The sequence below is a fragment of the Macaca thibetana genome, chromosome 19, assembly GCF_024542745.1.
Source record: "Macaca thibetana thibetana isolate TM-01 chromosome 19, ASM2454274v1, whole genome shotgun sequence".
Classification (NCBI taxonomy): Eukaryota; Metazoa; Chordata; class Mammalia; order Primates; family Cercopithecidae; genus Macaca; species Macaca thibetana.
In genome coordinates this window covers 21,836,657-21,851,781 of record NC_065596.1, presented here as the reverse complement: position 1 = coordinate 21,851,781, position 15,125 = coordinate 21,836,657, and the positions used below count along the sequence as shown (strand labels likewise).

The following is a 15,125-nucleotide window of genomic DNA, read 5'->3' as shown; positions in this document are numbered from 1 at the left end:
TCCCAGCACTTTGGGAGGCTGAGGCGGAAGGACCATCGGAGCCCAGGAGTTTGAGACCAGTCTGGGCAACATGATAAAGCCCTGCCTCTACAGAAAATACAAAAAATTACCCAGGCATGGTGGCGCCTGTAGTCCCAGCTGCTCAGGAGGCTGAGGCAGGAGAATCACTTGAACCTGGGAGGCAGCGGTTTCAGTGAGCTGAGATCGCACCACTGCACTCCAGCCTGGGTGACAGAGTGAGACCTTATCTCAAAAAATAATAATAAAAAATAAGGCCAGGCGCAGTGGCTCACACCTGTAATCTCAACATTTTGGGAGGCCGAGATGAGCAGGTCATGAGGTCAGGAGTTCTAGACCAGCCTGACCAATATGGTGAAACCCCATCTCTACTAAAAATACAAAAAAAAAAAAGAGAAAGAGAGAGAGAGAGAGGACGGGAGGGGAGGGGAGGAAAATAAATAGCTGGGCATGGTGGTACATGCCTGTAATCCCAGCTACTTGGGAGGCTGAAGCAGGAGAATTGCTTGAACCCAGAAGGCAGAGGTTGCAGTGAGCCAAGATCATGCCCTTGCATTTCAGCCTGGGTGACAGAGCAACTCTAGCTTAAAAAAAAAAAAAGTTTTAACATTTAAATGATTATAATAAACAGTAATTTGTGGAGAAATGCTCTTGTGTGGCAAAATAGTAAGTTGGAGATCCTTTGAGAATCCTCCTAATTTTTTTTTTTTTTTTTTTTTATATTTGTGGAACTTCTCAAACTCCCAGAGCCAGACACGTTTGACTGAGGCCCTCTAGTGGCCATGGGTACCAAGTGCAATATAATTTGGGTTCCTCCTGTGAGTATTTGTGTGTGCATGAGGGTGTGCATGAGGGTGTGCACGGTGCACACGTGTTCATCGGCATGTGTTTGTGTGTGCATGCATGTGTGTGTCTGCGTGTGTATCTATGTGTGCATAGATGTGTGTGCGTGTGTTCGTCCTCACACTAGGGTCAGGGCAGAGTTTCTCATCTACATTCTAACAAATACGTTTTGGGAAAAACGGATAGATATAATTCCCATCAGGATCCCCCTGAAATCACAGGAAGTCTTTTGTTTTGTCTGGTTTTGTTTTGAGATGGAGTCTCATTCTCTGTCTCCCAGGCGTGACGGAGTGCAATGGCATTATCTCAGCTCACCGCAACTTCCACCACCCGGGTTCAAGCAATTCTCCTGCCTCAGCCTCCCAGGTAGCTGAGATTACAGGTACGCGCCACCGTGCCCAGGTAATTTTTGTATTTTTAGTAGAGACAGGGTTTTGCCATGTTGGCCAGTGCTGGAAGTCTTTTAAGAACCACTTAAGGCCGGGTGTGGTGTCTCACAGCTGTAATCCCAGCACTCTGGGAGGCTGAAGCAGGAGGATCACCTGAGCCCAGGAGTCCAAGAGCAGCCTGGGCAACATAGCGAGACCCTGTCTCCACAAAAAAATTAAATAATAAAAACGAGACGTATTTAAAATTAAAATTTTAAAATGTTTTAAATGAAAATGAGTGGTTGTACGTGCCTGTAGTCCCTGCTACTCAGGAGACTGAGGAGAGAGGATTGCTTGAGCCCAGCAGTTTGAGCCTGCAGTGAGCTATGATCACACCACTGCACTCCAGCTTGGCAGACAGAGTGACACTCTGATAAAAAAATAAAAAATAGCCGGCCACGGTGTCTCACGCCTGTAATCCCAGCACTTTGGGAGGCCGAGGCAGGTGGATCACATGAGGTCAGGAGTTGGAGACCAGCCTGGCCAACATGGTGAAACCCCGTTTTTACTAAAAATCCAAAAAATTAGCCAGGCGTGGTGGTGGGCACCAGTAATCCCAGCAACTTGGGAGGCTAAGGCAGGAGAATCACTTGAACCCGGGAAGCAGAGGTTGCAGTGAGCTGAGATGGCGCCATTGCACTCCAACCTGGGCAATAAGAGAAAAACACCATCTCAAAAAATAAAAATAAATAAATAAATGAGAGAGAAAAAGAAAATGATGCCAGGTGTAGTGGCTCACACCTGTAATCCCAGGACTCTGGGAAGCTGAAACGGGAGGATTGCTTGAGCCCAGGAGTTCCAGATCAACCTGGGCAACATGGCGAAACCCTGTCTCTACAAAAAATACAAAAAATTAGCCAGGGCCAGGCGCGGTGGCTCACACCTGTAATCCTACCACTTTGGGAGCCTGAGGTGGGCAGATCACGAGGTCAGGAGTTCGAGACCAGCCTGGCCAATATGGTGAAACCCCGTCTCTACTGAAAATACAAAAATCAGCTGGGCGTAGTGGCACGCGCCTCAAATACCAGCTACTCGGGAAGCTGAGGCTGGAGAATTGCTTGAACCCAGGAAGTGGAGGTTGCAGTGAGCCAAGATCGTGCCACTGCACTTTAGCCTGGGCAACAGAGTGAGACCCTGTATTTAAAAAAAAAAAAAGGGCCAAGCATGGTGGCTCACGCCTGTAATCCCAGCACTCTGGGAGGCTGAGGCGGGCAGATCATGACGTCAGGAGATCAAGACCATGCTGGCCAACATGGTGAAACCCCGTCTCTACTAAAATACAAAAAAAATTAGCTGGGCGTGGTGGCGTGCGCCTGTAGTCCCAGCTACTCAGGAGGCGGAGGCAGGGGAATTGCTTGAACCCGGGAGGCGGAGGATGCAGTGAGCCAAGATCATGCCATTGCACTCCAGCCTGGCAACAGAGTGAGACTCTGTCAAGAAAGAGAAAGAAACAGAGAGAGAGACAGAGAGAGAGAGAGAGAGAGAGAAAGCAAGCCAGCCAACTAGGCAGATGGCGGGCGCCTGTGGTCCCAGCTACTTGGGAGGCTGAGGTAGGAGGATCACCTGAGACCAGGAGGTCGAGGCTGCTGTGAGCTGTGATTGCACCACCACACTGAAGCCCGAACAATAGAGACCCTGTCTCAAAGAAATAAGACATTTTAAAAAATAAAAATGAGAATTCAGCCCTTCCCAAGCAGCTCACCGTTTTAGCTGGAGACATCAGGAGAGGCTGAGTGGAGAGTGGGGGACATTCTGAACTATTTCTGCAACTTCCTGAATCTGCAGTTGTTTCAGAGTGAAGACTTACAGAGTGAGGTTGGGACACAGAGGCGGGGCAATTCAGTCCACCCACCAGGGTGCTCGTGTTTCTTTATTTTTAGTTTCTTGAACGAGAAAACATACCGTTTTTAGAATTGGTTCAGAATATTCTATCTACTGAATATATGACTATGTAAATAGCCATCTAGCATATCTATCCATTTAGGATAATCGGAAGTGGGCCCCAGCTTTCACAGATCACGTGGTTGCTATTTGCATCTTTTAAATGTTGTAATTATGGCCATTTTTTTTTTTTTATTTGGCTGGTGTGCACTTCTGGTAGTTTTAACGTATTTTTGACCAAAACTCGTGCTCTCATGGTTTCTGTGGTTGCTCTCGTAGTTTTTATTTAGAATTTTTTCTGCTGCTTGACTCAGCATAGGAATTTTTTTATGACATTATTTTTGCTATACTTTGTATTTTGGGCACAACATAGGCAACAGCTAAAAACCAGTGCTTCCTGCCAGGCGCAGGGGCTACCGCCTGTCATCCTAGCACTTTGGGAGGCCGAGGAAGGCAGATCACCTGAGGTCAGGAGTTCCAGACCAGCCTGGCCAACATGGAGAAACCTCATCTCTACTAAAAATACAAAAATTAAGGCTGGGTGCAGTGGCTCACACCTGTAATCTCAGCACTTTGTGAGGCTGAGGTGGGCGGATCCCCTGAGGTCAGGAATTCCAGACCAGCCTGGCCAACATGGTGAAACCCAGTCTCTACTAAAAATGCAAAAAACTAGCCAGGTGCGGTGGTGCACGCCTGTAATCCCAGCTACTCAGGAGGCTGAGGCAGGAGGATCGCTTGAACCCGGGAGACAGAGGCTGCAGTGAGCCGAGATCACACCACTGCACTCCAGCCTGGGCGACAGAGCAAGACCCTATCTCAAAACAAACACGGTTGGGCGCAGTGGCTCACGCCTGTAATCCCAGCACTTTGAGAAGCCAAGGCTGGCGGATCATCTGAGGTCAGGAGTTCAAGACCAGCCTGACCAACATGGAGAAACCCCGTCTCTACTAAAAATACAAAAATTAGCTGGGCGTGGTGGTGGGCGCCTGTAGTCCCAGGTACTACTTGGGAGGCTGAGGCAGGAGAATCACTTGAACCCGGGAGGCGGAGGTTGCAGTGAGCTGAGATGGCACCACTGCACTCCAGCCTGGGCAACAAGAGCAAAACTCTGTCTCAAAACAAACAAACCAGTGGTTTCTAAAGATGACCTCATGGGCCTGTGGCCGGACAGTCCTGATGGCCTCTGGCTGTGCTCATGTCCCTGCAGCAGGAGGTGGTATCTGTCATTTCACCATCTCCTGATGCCATTCCAGCGGTTACTCCCTGAAGTCAGCTCAGATCCTGGGCCAGGCACTACATGGGAGACAGGCATAAGCAGGACCTCTTCCTGCCTTCGAGGAAAACGCGGGGGCGTCTGGGGCTCACCTGGCTCTCACCCACCTTGTACTGTACCTGGGAACCTCCGGGGGGATGGCTGTAGAATTCAGCTCCAAACCAGAATGCTTTTGGGAGTTGAGGGACAGCCCTGTGAGTACCTATTCAGGGCAGCCACAGGGGCGTTGGCCACCCCACTGCAAGTCGGGAGTGACCACCAGGGTGTGTGGGCAGAGACAGGGCGGGTCCCGGGCGGCAGCTCAGTGGAGGCCTGAGCCCCCAAAGGTGGGCTCTCTCACGGCCCCTGGTCTCGTCCCCAGCCTTCCTCTCTACACAGGGCGTCCACGTGGACCACACGGCCGAGCTGCGGGGAATCCGATGGGCCAGCAGTTTGCGGCAGGAGGCCTCGGACTATCACCGCACACTGACGCCCACCCTGGAGGCACTGGTGAGGGTGGTCTGTGTTTGGGGGCCAGGGAGGAAAAGCGGATGGCCAGGGCTTTGACCTGGAGCTGCTTTCCATGTGGGAGGGAGGCAGGCCGGAGGCAAGGAGGCTGAGGTGGAGGCTGTGAGACTGGGAGGCCAGGCCATGGGGGAGGGGAAAGGACGAGGCCAGGTGGTCAAGGCAGATACCTGCAAGACAGAGCTGTATCCACTGAGGACAGACTCACGTAGGATTGATTTTAGGCCACATTTAGAGGTTTTTTTTTTTTTTGAGATGGAGTCTCACTCTGTCGCCCAGGTTGGAGTACAGTGGAGTGACCTCTGCTCACTGTAACCCCTGCTGCCCAGGTTCAAGTGATTCTCCTGCCTCAGCCTCCCAGGTAGCTGGGATTACAGGTGCGCACCACCACGTCCAGCTGATTTTTGTATTTTTAGTAGAGACGGGGTTTCATCACGTTGGCCAGGATGGTTTGGAACTCCTGACCTCAAATGATCCTCCCACCATGGCCTCCCAAAGTGCTGGGATTACAGGCGTGAGCTACCGTGCCCGGCCCTCCACATTTAGAGTTTTATATTTTATTCTAAAGGGGAATCACAGCCCTCATGCATAGCTGGGGGAATGTATTTTATTTTATTTTTTTGAGACAGTCTCTCGCTCTGTCGCCCAGGCTGAAGTGCAGTGGTGCGACCTTGGTTCACTGCCACCTCCGCCTCCCGGGTTCAAGCGATTCTCCTGTCTCAGCCTCCTCAGTAGCCAGGGTTACAGGCACCCACCACCAAACCTAGCTAATTTTGTATTTTTACTAGAGATGGGGTTTCACCATATTGGCCAGGCTTGTCTTGAACTCTTGACCTCAAGTGATTCACCTTCCTTGGCCTCCCAAAGTGCTGGGATGACAGGTGTGAGCCACTGCACCCAGCCTGGAGGAACGTAAAATGAGGCATTCCTGGAAAGCAGGAAAAGGGAAAAAATAATGGTGATGCACGCCGGGCGCGGTGGCTCATGCCTGTCATCCCAGCACTTTCGGAGGCCGAGGCAGGCGGATCACCTGAGGGCAGGAATTTGAGACCAGCCTGGCCAACAGGGAGAAACCCCATCTCTACTAAAAATAAAAAATTAGCCAGGCGTGGTGGCGCACGCCTGTAATCCCAGCTACTCGGGAGGCTGAGGCAGGAGAATTGCTTGAACCTGGGAGGCGGAGATTGCCATGAGCCAAGATCGCACCACTGCACTCCCACCTGGGTGACAGAGTGAGACTCCGTCTCAAAAAACCCAAACCAAACAAAAATGTATGTCCACATGAAAACTCGTGTGTGGATGTTCATAGCAGCATGGCTCATAACAGGTAATGGTGGAAACTCAGATATGAACGGATGAACGGGGAAACAGCGTGACCATTCACACACTGGAATATGACTCAGCCAGGAAAAGGAGCCAGGCTCAGACACAGGACATAACAAATTATATCTCAATGGAAAAAAAAAAAAGTTTTCCATTTTATTCTAAGAGAAACAGACGTGTGGCCACATCAGCAATCGTGTATTAAAAAGAGCACTCCAGGCAGGCATGGTGGGTGCCTCACATTTGTAATCCCAGCACTTTGGGAGGCCGAGGCGGGTGCATCACCTGAGGTCAGGAGTTCGAGACCAGCCTGAGCAACATGGCAAAAATCCCATCATTACTCAAAACACAAAAATTAGCCAGGTGTGGTGGTGTGTGCCTGTAATCCCAGCTACTCGGGAGGCTGAGGTGGGAGGATTGCTTGAGCCCAGGAGGTGGAAGTTGCAGTGAGCCAAGATTGTGCCATTGCACTCCAGCCTGGGTGACAGAGCAAGACTCCATCTCAAAAAATAATAAATAAAAAAAAAACAGGCTGGGCGCAGTGGCTCACGCCTGTAACCCCAGCAATTTGGGAGGCCGAGGTGGGTGGATCATGAGGTCAGGAGTTCAAGATCAGCCTGGCCAACATAGTGAAACCCTGTCTCTACTAAAAAACACAAAAAATTAGCTGGGCATGGTGGTGTGTGCCTGTAATCCCAGCTACTTGGGAGGCTGAGACAGGAGAATTGCTTGAATCTGGGAGACAGAAGTTGCAATGAGCCGAGATTGTGCCATTGCACTCCACCCCAGGCGGCAGAGCAAGACTCTGTCTCAAAATAATAATAACAACAATAAAAAAATTAAAAATAAAACTTAAGTCTGGGTGTGGTGGCTTACAACTGTAATTCCAGCACTGTGGGAGGCCGAGGCAGGCGGATCATGAGGTCAGGACTTCGAGACCAGCCTGGCCAACATAGTGAAACCCCATTTCTACTAAAAATACAAAAAATTAACTAGGCATGGTGGCAGGCACCTGTAATCCCAGCTACTTGGGAGGCTGAGGCAGTAGAATCGCCTGGACCTGGGAGACGGACGTTGCGGTGAGTGGAGATTGCGCTACTGTACTCCAGTCTGGGCAACAGAGAAAGACTCCATCTCAAATACATACATACATACATACATACATACATACATACATACATACATACAAATAAAAATTTAATTTTTTGTGGGGGGGGGGTGGAGTCTTATTCTGTTGCCCAGGCTGGAGTGCAGTGGCCCGATCTTGGCTCACTGCAAGCTCCGCCTCCCGGGTTCACACCATTCTCCTGCCTCAGCCTCCTGAGGAGCTGGGACTACAGGCGCCCGCCACCTCGCCCGGCTAATTTTTTGTATTTTTAGTAGAGATGGAGTTTCACCATGTTGGCCAGGCTGGTGTCAAACTCCTGACCTTGTGATCTGCCCTCCTTGGCCTCCCAAAGTGCTGGGATTACAGGCGTGAATAATTTTAAAATTTAAAACAATAAATAAAAGGAAACTCTTTCCCATGAAACCAACCCCTTCTCCAGCTCCCCGCAACAGCAACAGGCCGCTGCAGTGCCAGGGTGCCCATGCTGTGGGTCTCAACATTTGCCGTTCTTGTTTCTATTGCAGTTTGTAAGTAGTTTTCAGAAGACAGAGTTAGAGGCAAGCTGCGTGGGTTGCACGGTGCTGAATTACAGGTGAGTCGAAGCTTCCATTGGGTGACGGAAACTTGGTGGACATCTGGGAGTTTCTGGAGGACTCCAGAAAAGTCTGGAAAATTCTAGAAGATTCCAGCAGGGAGGAGTCCCTCCCTCTCCAAGGGCCTCTCCTCCATACCTGTAGGGATGGGAACTCCAGTGTCCTCGTACATTTCCGGTTGCGCTTTCTGCTGCGACCCCTCCAGACGCTGAGCCTGGGCCTGGAGGAGGAGCTATTGCAGAGAGGGATCCAGGCAAGGCTGCGAGAGCGCGGTATCTCCCTGGCTGCCTATGGCACAATCGTGTCGGCCGAGCTCACAGGTGAGTGGGCAGCCGAGACCGAAACCCCATCACAAGGAGGCTGGAGGGGGGCAGGTGTTGCAAGATACATTTTGATAATCACCCCTTCCCATAAAAAGAAAACAAACTGGCCAGGCGCGGTGGCTCACGCCTGTAATCCCAGCACTTTGGGAAGCCAAGGCGGGCGGGTCACTTGAGGTCAGGAGTTGAGACCAGACTGGCCAATATGGTGAAACCCCATCTCTACTAAAAATACAAAGATTAGTTGAGCATGGTGGCGTGGACCTGTCATCCCAGCTACATGGAATTCTCCTGAGGCAGGAGAATCGCTTGAACCTGGGAGGTGGAGGTTGCAGTGAGCCGAGATTGTGCCATTGCACTCCAACCTGGGAAAAAAGGGTGAAACTTTGTCTCAAAAGCAAACAAACAAATGTAAAAACTGACATTGCCTTTGCCTTAATGGTGTGGACCAGGGGTCAGCCATCTTGTTCTGTAAAGAGAGTGTAAATCTTTTCTTTTCTTTTTTTCTTTTTTTGAGACAGGATCTCACTCTGTTGCCCAGGTTGGAGTGCAGTGGTTTTAAAAACTAAAATATTGTACAGTGCAGCAGGTCATGACTGGAGAATCAGATGCAAGTTCAGACCATTTGTTGCCGGGCACGGTGGCTCACGCCTGTAATCCCAGCACTTTGGGAGGCCGAGGCGGGTGGATCACAAGGTCAGGAGTTCAAGACTAGCCTGGCCAAGACGGTAAAACCCCATCTCTACTAAAAATACAAAAATTAGCCAGGCGCAGTGGTAGGCGCTTGTAATCCCAGCTACTCGGGAGTCTGAGGCAAGAGAATTGCTTGAACCTGGTAGGGCGGAGGTTGCAGGGAGCCAAGATCGCACCACTGCACTCCAGCCTGGGCGACAGAGCGAGACTCTGTCTTAAAAAAAAAAAAAAAAAAAAAAAAAAAAGATTAGTCACCTTGACCTTGACGTTTCAGGACATTTATGGTTCCCTCCCCACCAACCGTAACATGCTGGTTGAGGCCTTAATAACCTCTGCTGCAGTGTTCACAGAACTTCCCTTGGCGATAGGGAGGTTCCAGGCCCTGTGCAGTTTGGTGGCTGCCCGAGCCCTGTGGCTAGTGAGTGCTCTCCATGGGGCTAGTGAGACTGAGAATCGGTGTTGAAGTGGATTTCATCCTCTCTGAAGGTAGAATTTAAGTGACTCTGGGGTGGACAGGGCAGCTGCTTACTTTACTCCACCACCTGTCTGCAATAGGACTTTTTCTTCTCCCCTCTCCTCCCCCTCCCTTTCTTTTCTTTTCTTTTCTTTTCTTTTCTTTTTTTTTTTTTTTTTTGAGACGGAGTCTCGCTGTGTCGCCCAGGCTGGAGTGCAGTGGCCGGATCTCAGCTCACTGCAAGCTCTGCCTCCCGGGTTTTTACGCCATTCTCCTGCCTCAGCCTCCCGAGTAGCCGGGACTACAGGCGCCCGCCACCTCGCCCGGCTAGTTTTTTTTTGTATTTTTTAGTAGAGACGGGGTTTCACCGTGTTAGCCAGGATGGTCTCGAACTCCTGACCTCGTGATCCGCCCGTCTCGGCCTCCCAAAGTGCTGGGATTACAGGCTTGAGCCACCGCGCCCGGCCTTCTTTTCTTTTCTTTTCTTTTCTTTTTTCTTTTTTCTTTCTTTAATGGAGTCTTGCTCTGTCGCCCAGGCTGGAGTGCAGTGGCGGATGGAGTCTTGCTCTGTCGCCAGGCTGGAGTGCAGTGGCGGATGGAGTCTTGCTTGCTCTGTCGCCCAGGCTGGAGTGCAGTGGCGTGATATCAACTCACTGCAACCTCTGCCTCCTGGGTTCAAGTGATTCTCCTGCCTCAGCCTCCCAAGTACCTGGGATTACAGATGTCCGGCACCACACCCAGCTAATTTTTGTATTTTTAGTAGAGACGGGGTTTCACCATGTTGGCCAGGCTGGTCTTGAACTCCTGACCTCAAGTGATCCGCCCGCCTCGGCCTCCCAAAGTGCTGGGATGACAGGTGTGAGCCACCGCGCCCGGCCAATAGGACGTATTCAGAGGGTTTTACCGCTTATTCAGTGAGCTTCTATCTTCTCTGTTTTGTTGCAGGAAGACATAAGGGACCCGTGGCAGAAAGAGATTTAAAATCAGGTATGTTCTTCTCTCTGGCCTTTTCTCTGATTGCAGTTACTGACAGAGGTTTCCTAAGATTCCTTTCAAGGAAGTGAAAGAATCTCTGGAACAAGGCCGGGCACGGCGGCTCATACCTGTCATCCCAGCACTTTGGGAGGCTGAGGCAGGAGGATCACTTGAGGCCAGGAGTTTGAGACCAGCCCGGGCAACATAGCGAGACCCTATCTCTACAAAAATAGTAATTAAGGCCGGGCGCGGTGGCTCACGCCTGTAATCTCAGCACTTTGGGAGGCCGAGGTGGGCGGATCACAAGGTCAGGAGATCGAGACCATCCTGGCTAATGCAGTGAAACCCCGTCTCTACTAAAAAATACAAAAAAAAAAAATTAACCGGGCGTGGTGGCGGGCGCCTGTAGTCCCAGCTACTAGGGAGGCTGAGGCAGGAGAAGGGCGTGAACCCGGGAGGCAGAGGTTGCAGTGAGCCAAGATTGCACCACTGCACTCCAGCCTGGGCAACAGAGCGAGACTCCATCTCAAAAAAAAAAAAAAAAAAAAAAAAAAAATTAAAGGCCAAAAATAATTTTAAAAATTATTTTTAGAAAGTAATAAAAATTAGCTGGGCATAGTGGCATATTGCCTGTACTCTCAGCTACTTGGGAGGCTGAGGAAGGAGGATCGGTTGAACCCAGGAGATAGAGGCTGCGGTGAACTGAGATCGCACCACTGCACTCCAGCCTGGGTGACAGAGTGAAACTACATCTCAAAAAATAATAAATAAAATAAAATAAAATAAATAGACTGGCCTGGTGGCATGCACCTGTGGTCCCAACTACTCAGGAGGCTAAGGCGGGAGGATTGCTTGAACCTGGAGTTAGAGGCTGCAGTGAGCTGTGATCGCACCACTGCACTCCAGCTTGGGTGACAGAGCTAGACCTATCTCAAAAACAAAAACAAAAGAAAAGGAAAAAAAAGGAGAGAGTGAGTTTCCGTGTTTCCATACCCTGGGGGTACTAAGTGTAGAGTGGTGCCTTACTGCAACCAGGAGATGCAGCATGAGGTCAGAAAGTTCATTCTTTTTTGTTCTCAGGCCACTGTCCAGGGAACTCCTTTTCCTGCCAGAACAGCCAGTGTGTGACCAAGGTGAACCCGGAGTGTGACGACCAGGAGGACTGCTCCGATGGGTCCGATGAGGTGCACTGTGGTCAGTCTGCCTGTCCGGCCTGGTCTCTGGGCCCTTTTCCTTTTCCAGGGTCAGCTGCTGGCTCTGGTCTCTGGTCACTGTGCTTATGTCACTCGGGCACACAGGCCTGGCATTTACGGGGGCTGGGCAGAGAACAGAAAGGGGCACCCATGGTATGGAGAGAAATGTGAGCAAACAGCAGAGAAAAGGAAAAGCACAGGTGTGTGATGGGGAGAAGCCTGGGGGGAGGAGGGAGAAGATATCAGGCTGAAAACAGAGGTTCTGGCCAAAGCCTGGGAAGTCTTGAATACCAGGAATTGGAGCTCTGTCCTGTAAGTAGTGGGATGTGGCCACAGGGATTTGAGCAATGGAAAGAGACAGTTAAAATGCTGGAAGAGATTAGCTGGGCATGGTGGCTCACACCTGTAATTCCAGCACTTTGGGAGGCCAAGGCAGGAGGATCACTTGAGGCCAAGAGTTTGAGACCAGCTTGGACAACATAGTGAGACCCCCATCTCTACTTAAAAAAAAAAAAAATTAGCCAGTGTGGTGTGTGTGCCTGTGGTCCCAGCAACTCAGGAGGCTGAGGTGGAAGGATCGCTTGAGCCCAGGAGATTGAGGCTGCGATAAGCTATGATTGCGCTACTGCACTGTCCAGCCTGGATAACAGAGTGAGACCCTGTCTCAAAAATAAATAAAATAAAATGCTGGAAGAGTAGCCAACATTTTTCTAGCAATGCTAGCCCATGCAATAAGGTGTAAGGACAGCAGTTTAAGTATTGGGAAGGAAGAGGAAAAGCTTAATTCATTTGAAATCATTGTCTATCTAAAATAAATCAATATCCAAACAGAAGGAGAGAAGCTGAAAGAATAAAATAAAATGAATCAAGAAATTGACTAAAAAGCTATACAAAATAAAGGCCGGCCAGGCACGGCAGCTCATGCCTGTGATCCCAGCTCTTTGGGAGGCCGAGGTGGGTGGATCACAAGGTCAGGAGATCGAGACCATCCTAGCTAACATGGTGAAACCCTGTCTCTACTAAAAACTACAACAAAAATTACAGGCATGGTGGTGTGTGCCTGTAGTCCCAGCTACTTGGGAGGCCGAGGCAGGAGAATGGCGTGAACCCAGGAGGCCAAGCTTGCAGTGAGCCGAGATTGCGCCACTGTACTCCAGCCTGGGTGACAGAACGAGAGTCCGTCTCAAAATAATAATAATAATATAATAATAATAAATAAAGGCTAGGTGTGGTGGCTCATGCCTGTAATCCCAGCACTTTGGGAGACCAAGGTGGGTGGATCACTTGAGGTCAGGAGTTTGAAACCAGCCTGGCCCACATGGCAAAACCCTGTCTCTACCAAGAAATATAAAAATTAGCCAGGCATGGTGGCAGGTGCCTGTAATCCCAGCTACTCAGGAGGCTGAGGCAGGAGAATCCCTTGAACCTGGGAGGTGGAGATTACAGTGAGCCGAGATCATGCCATTGCACTCCAGCCTGGTGTACAGAGCAAAACTCCATCTAAAAAAAAAAAAAAAAAAGCTGTGATTTTGCTTTATACAGTAATAATGGGTTAGAAGATACAAAGGAAAAAATCCCTTTCATGATCAATAGCGACAACAAATGAAATATCAAAGACTAAACTTACAAATGTGCCATGCCTGTGACGATAATTATTATATATAATTATAGAATTACAAAATTTTGCTGAAGGACATAAAAGTAGACTAAGCACAGAGACACAATATCATATACAAACATGTACGTGTGGTCATCGCCCCTGCCCCACAGCTAAGATAGAGACCTTTCTCTGTCACTCACTGGTGCACATGACCTTGGATGCTTGACCTACGTGCCAGGATGGGGCAGCCAGAGGAACTGAAGAGGGAGGGATGAGGAGACCCCAAAAGAGTCAGGGAAGCCAAGGAGGGGCCCCCAAGCATCTCTTTGAACCTAGGGACTGTAGACAAGAGACTCAGAGATGAAGGTTCTGGGAGTTCAGGGTGAGGTCCTACCTTCGTGGGGTCCTGGCTGGTGACCTGCTGTCTTGCAGAGTGTGGCTTGCAGCCTGCCTGGAGGATGGCCGGCAGGATCGTGGGCGGTGTGGAAGCGTCCCCGGGGGAGTTTCCGTGGCAAGCCAGCCTTCGAGAGAACAAGGAGCACTTCTGTGGGGCCACCATCATCAGTGCCAGGTGGCTGGTATCTGCCGCTCACTGCTTCAATGAGTAAGCCTCCATCCCGAAGCACCAAACCCAAACCCTCTGTATTTCTCCTGCCTTCCCTCAAGCACTGGGGGTGTCACTTCGCATTTCCTTAGAGCCCTTGGAAGTAATTTTTTCTTTTCCTTTCTTTCTTGCTTTTGTCGTTGTCAAATCTGAGTGCATTCTTTTTATTTTATTATTATTTTTTTTTGAGACGGAGTCTTACTCTGTCACCCAGACTGGAGTGCAGTGGCGTGATCTCAGCTCACTGCAAGCTCCGCCTCCCGGGTTCACACCATTCTCCTGCCTCAGCCTCCCGAGTAGCTGGGACTACAGGCGCCCACCACCTCGCCCGGCTAGTTTTTTGTATTTTTAGTAGAGATGGGGTTTCACTGTTTTGGCCAGGATGATCTTGATCTCCTGACCTCGTGATTCACCCACCTCGGCCTCCCAAACTGCTGGGATTACAGGCGTGAGCCATTGTGCCCAGCCTCTTTATTTTATTTTTTCTTTTGAGACAGAGTCTCAGTCTGTTGCCCTGGCTGGAGTGCAGCTCATTGCAACCTCCACCTCCTGGGATGGGATAAAGCGATTCTCTTGCCTCAGCCTCCCAAGTAGCTGGAACTACAGATGTGTGCCACCATGCCCGGCTAATTTTTTTTTTTTTTTTTTTTTTTGTATAATTAGTAGAGATGGGTTTTTGCGACGTTGGCCAGGCTGGTCTCAAACTCCTGACCTCAGGTGATCCACCTGCCTTGGCCTCCCAACGTGCTGGGATTACAGGCGTGCCCAGCCTGACTCTACCATTTCACATTCCCACCAACGGTGCACAAGGGTTGCAATTTCTCCACATCCTCCACTTGCTGTTCTTTTGAGAGTAGCCATCCCAGTGGGTTTCGTGAAGCAGCATCTCCCTGTGGTTTTGACTTGGCATTCCTCAGCAACTAATGACATTTTGTTGATGTTTTGCTCATTGTGGACATTTTTTGCATTCACTTTGATTTTTTAAAATATTGTGTTGTGTTGTGATATTATCTTTTTTTTTTTTTTTTTTTTTTTTTTTTTAGACAGAGGCTCACTCTGTCGCCCAGGCTGGAGTGCAGTGGTGCAATCTTGGCTCACTGCCACCTCTGCCTCCCGGGATCAAGCAGTTCTCCTGCCTCAGCCTCCTGAGTAGCTGGGATTACAGGCGCCTGCCACCATGCCTGGCTAATTTTTGTATTTTTAGTAGAAACGGGGTTTTGCCATGTCGGCCAGGCTGGTCTCGAACTCCTGGCCTCAAGTGATCTGCCCGTCTCCGCCTCCCAAAGTGCTGGGATTACAGGTGTGAGCCACAGTG

General features: G+C 50.0%; 3 protein-coding genes across 8 annotated transcripts in view; 2 read left to right on the top strand and 1 right to left on the bottom strand.

The window, feature by feature from the left end:
* LSM7 (LSM7 homolog, U6 small nuclear RNA and mRNA degradation associated) overlaps window positions 1-15,125 on the bottom strand; it is a 401,328-nt gene that overhangs the window by 63,650 nt on the left and 322,553 nt on the right. The window lies entirely within an intron of this gene.
* GADD45B (growth arrest and DNA damage inducible beta) overlaps window positions 1-15,125 on the top strand; it is a 129,498-nt gene that overhangs the window by 48,155 nt on the left and 66,218 nt on the right. The gene's annotated exons all lie outside the window — the stretch shown is intronic.
* The window catches only part of TMPRSS9 (transmembrane serine protease 9), a 63,173-nt gene that overhangs the window by 28,895 nt on the left and 19,153 nt on the right, over window positions 1-15,125 (top strand). For 2 of the 3 annotated variants that reach the window (XM_050770116.1, XM_050770114.1), the window contains exons 3-8: window positions 4,805-4,932; window positions 7,903-7,970; window positions 8,116-8,291; window positions 10,384-10,425; window positions 11,494-11,607; window positions 13,639-13,810. In XM_050770116.1, coding sequence (XP_050626073.1) covers window positions 4,805-4,932; window positions 7,903-7,970; window positions 8,116-8,291; window positions 10,384-10,425; window positions 11,494-11,607; window positions 13,639-13,810 — 700 coding nt within the window. The remainder of the gene's footprint in view (window positions 1-4,804; window positions 4,933-7,902; window positions 7,971-8,115; window positions 8,292-10,383; window positions 10,426-11,493; window positions 11,608-13,638; window positions 13,811-15,125) is intronic. The other variant, XM_050770115.1, reaches the window with a different exon arrangement.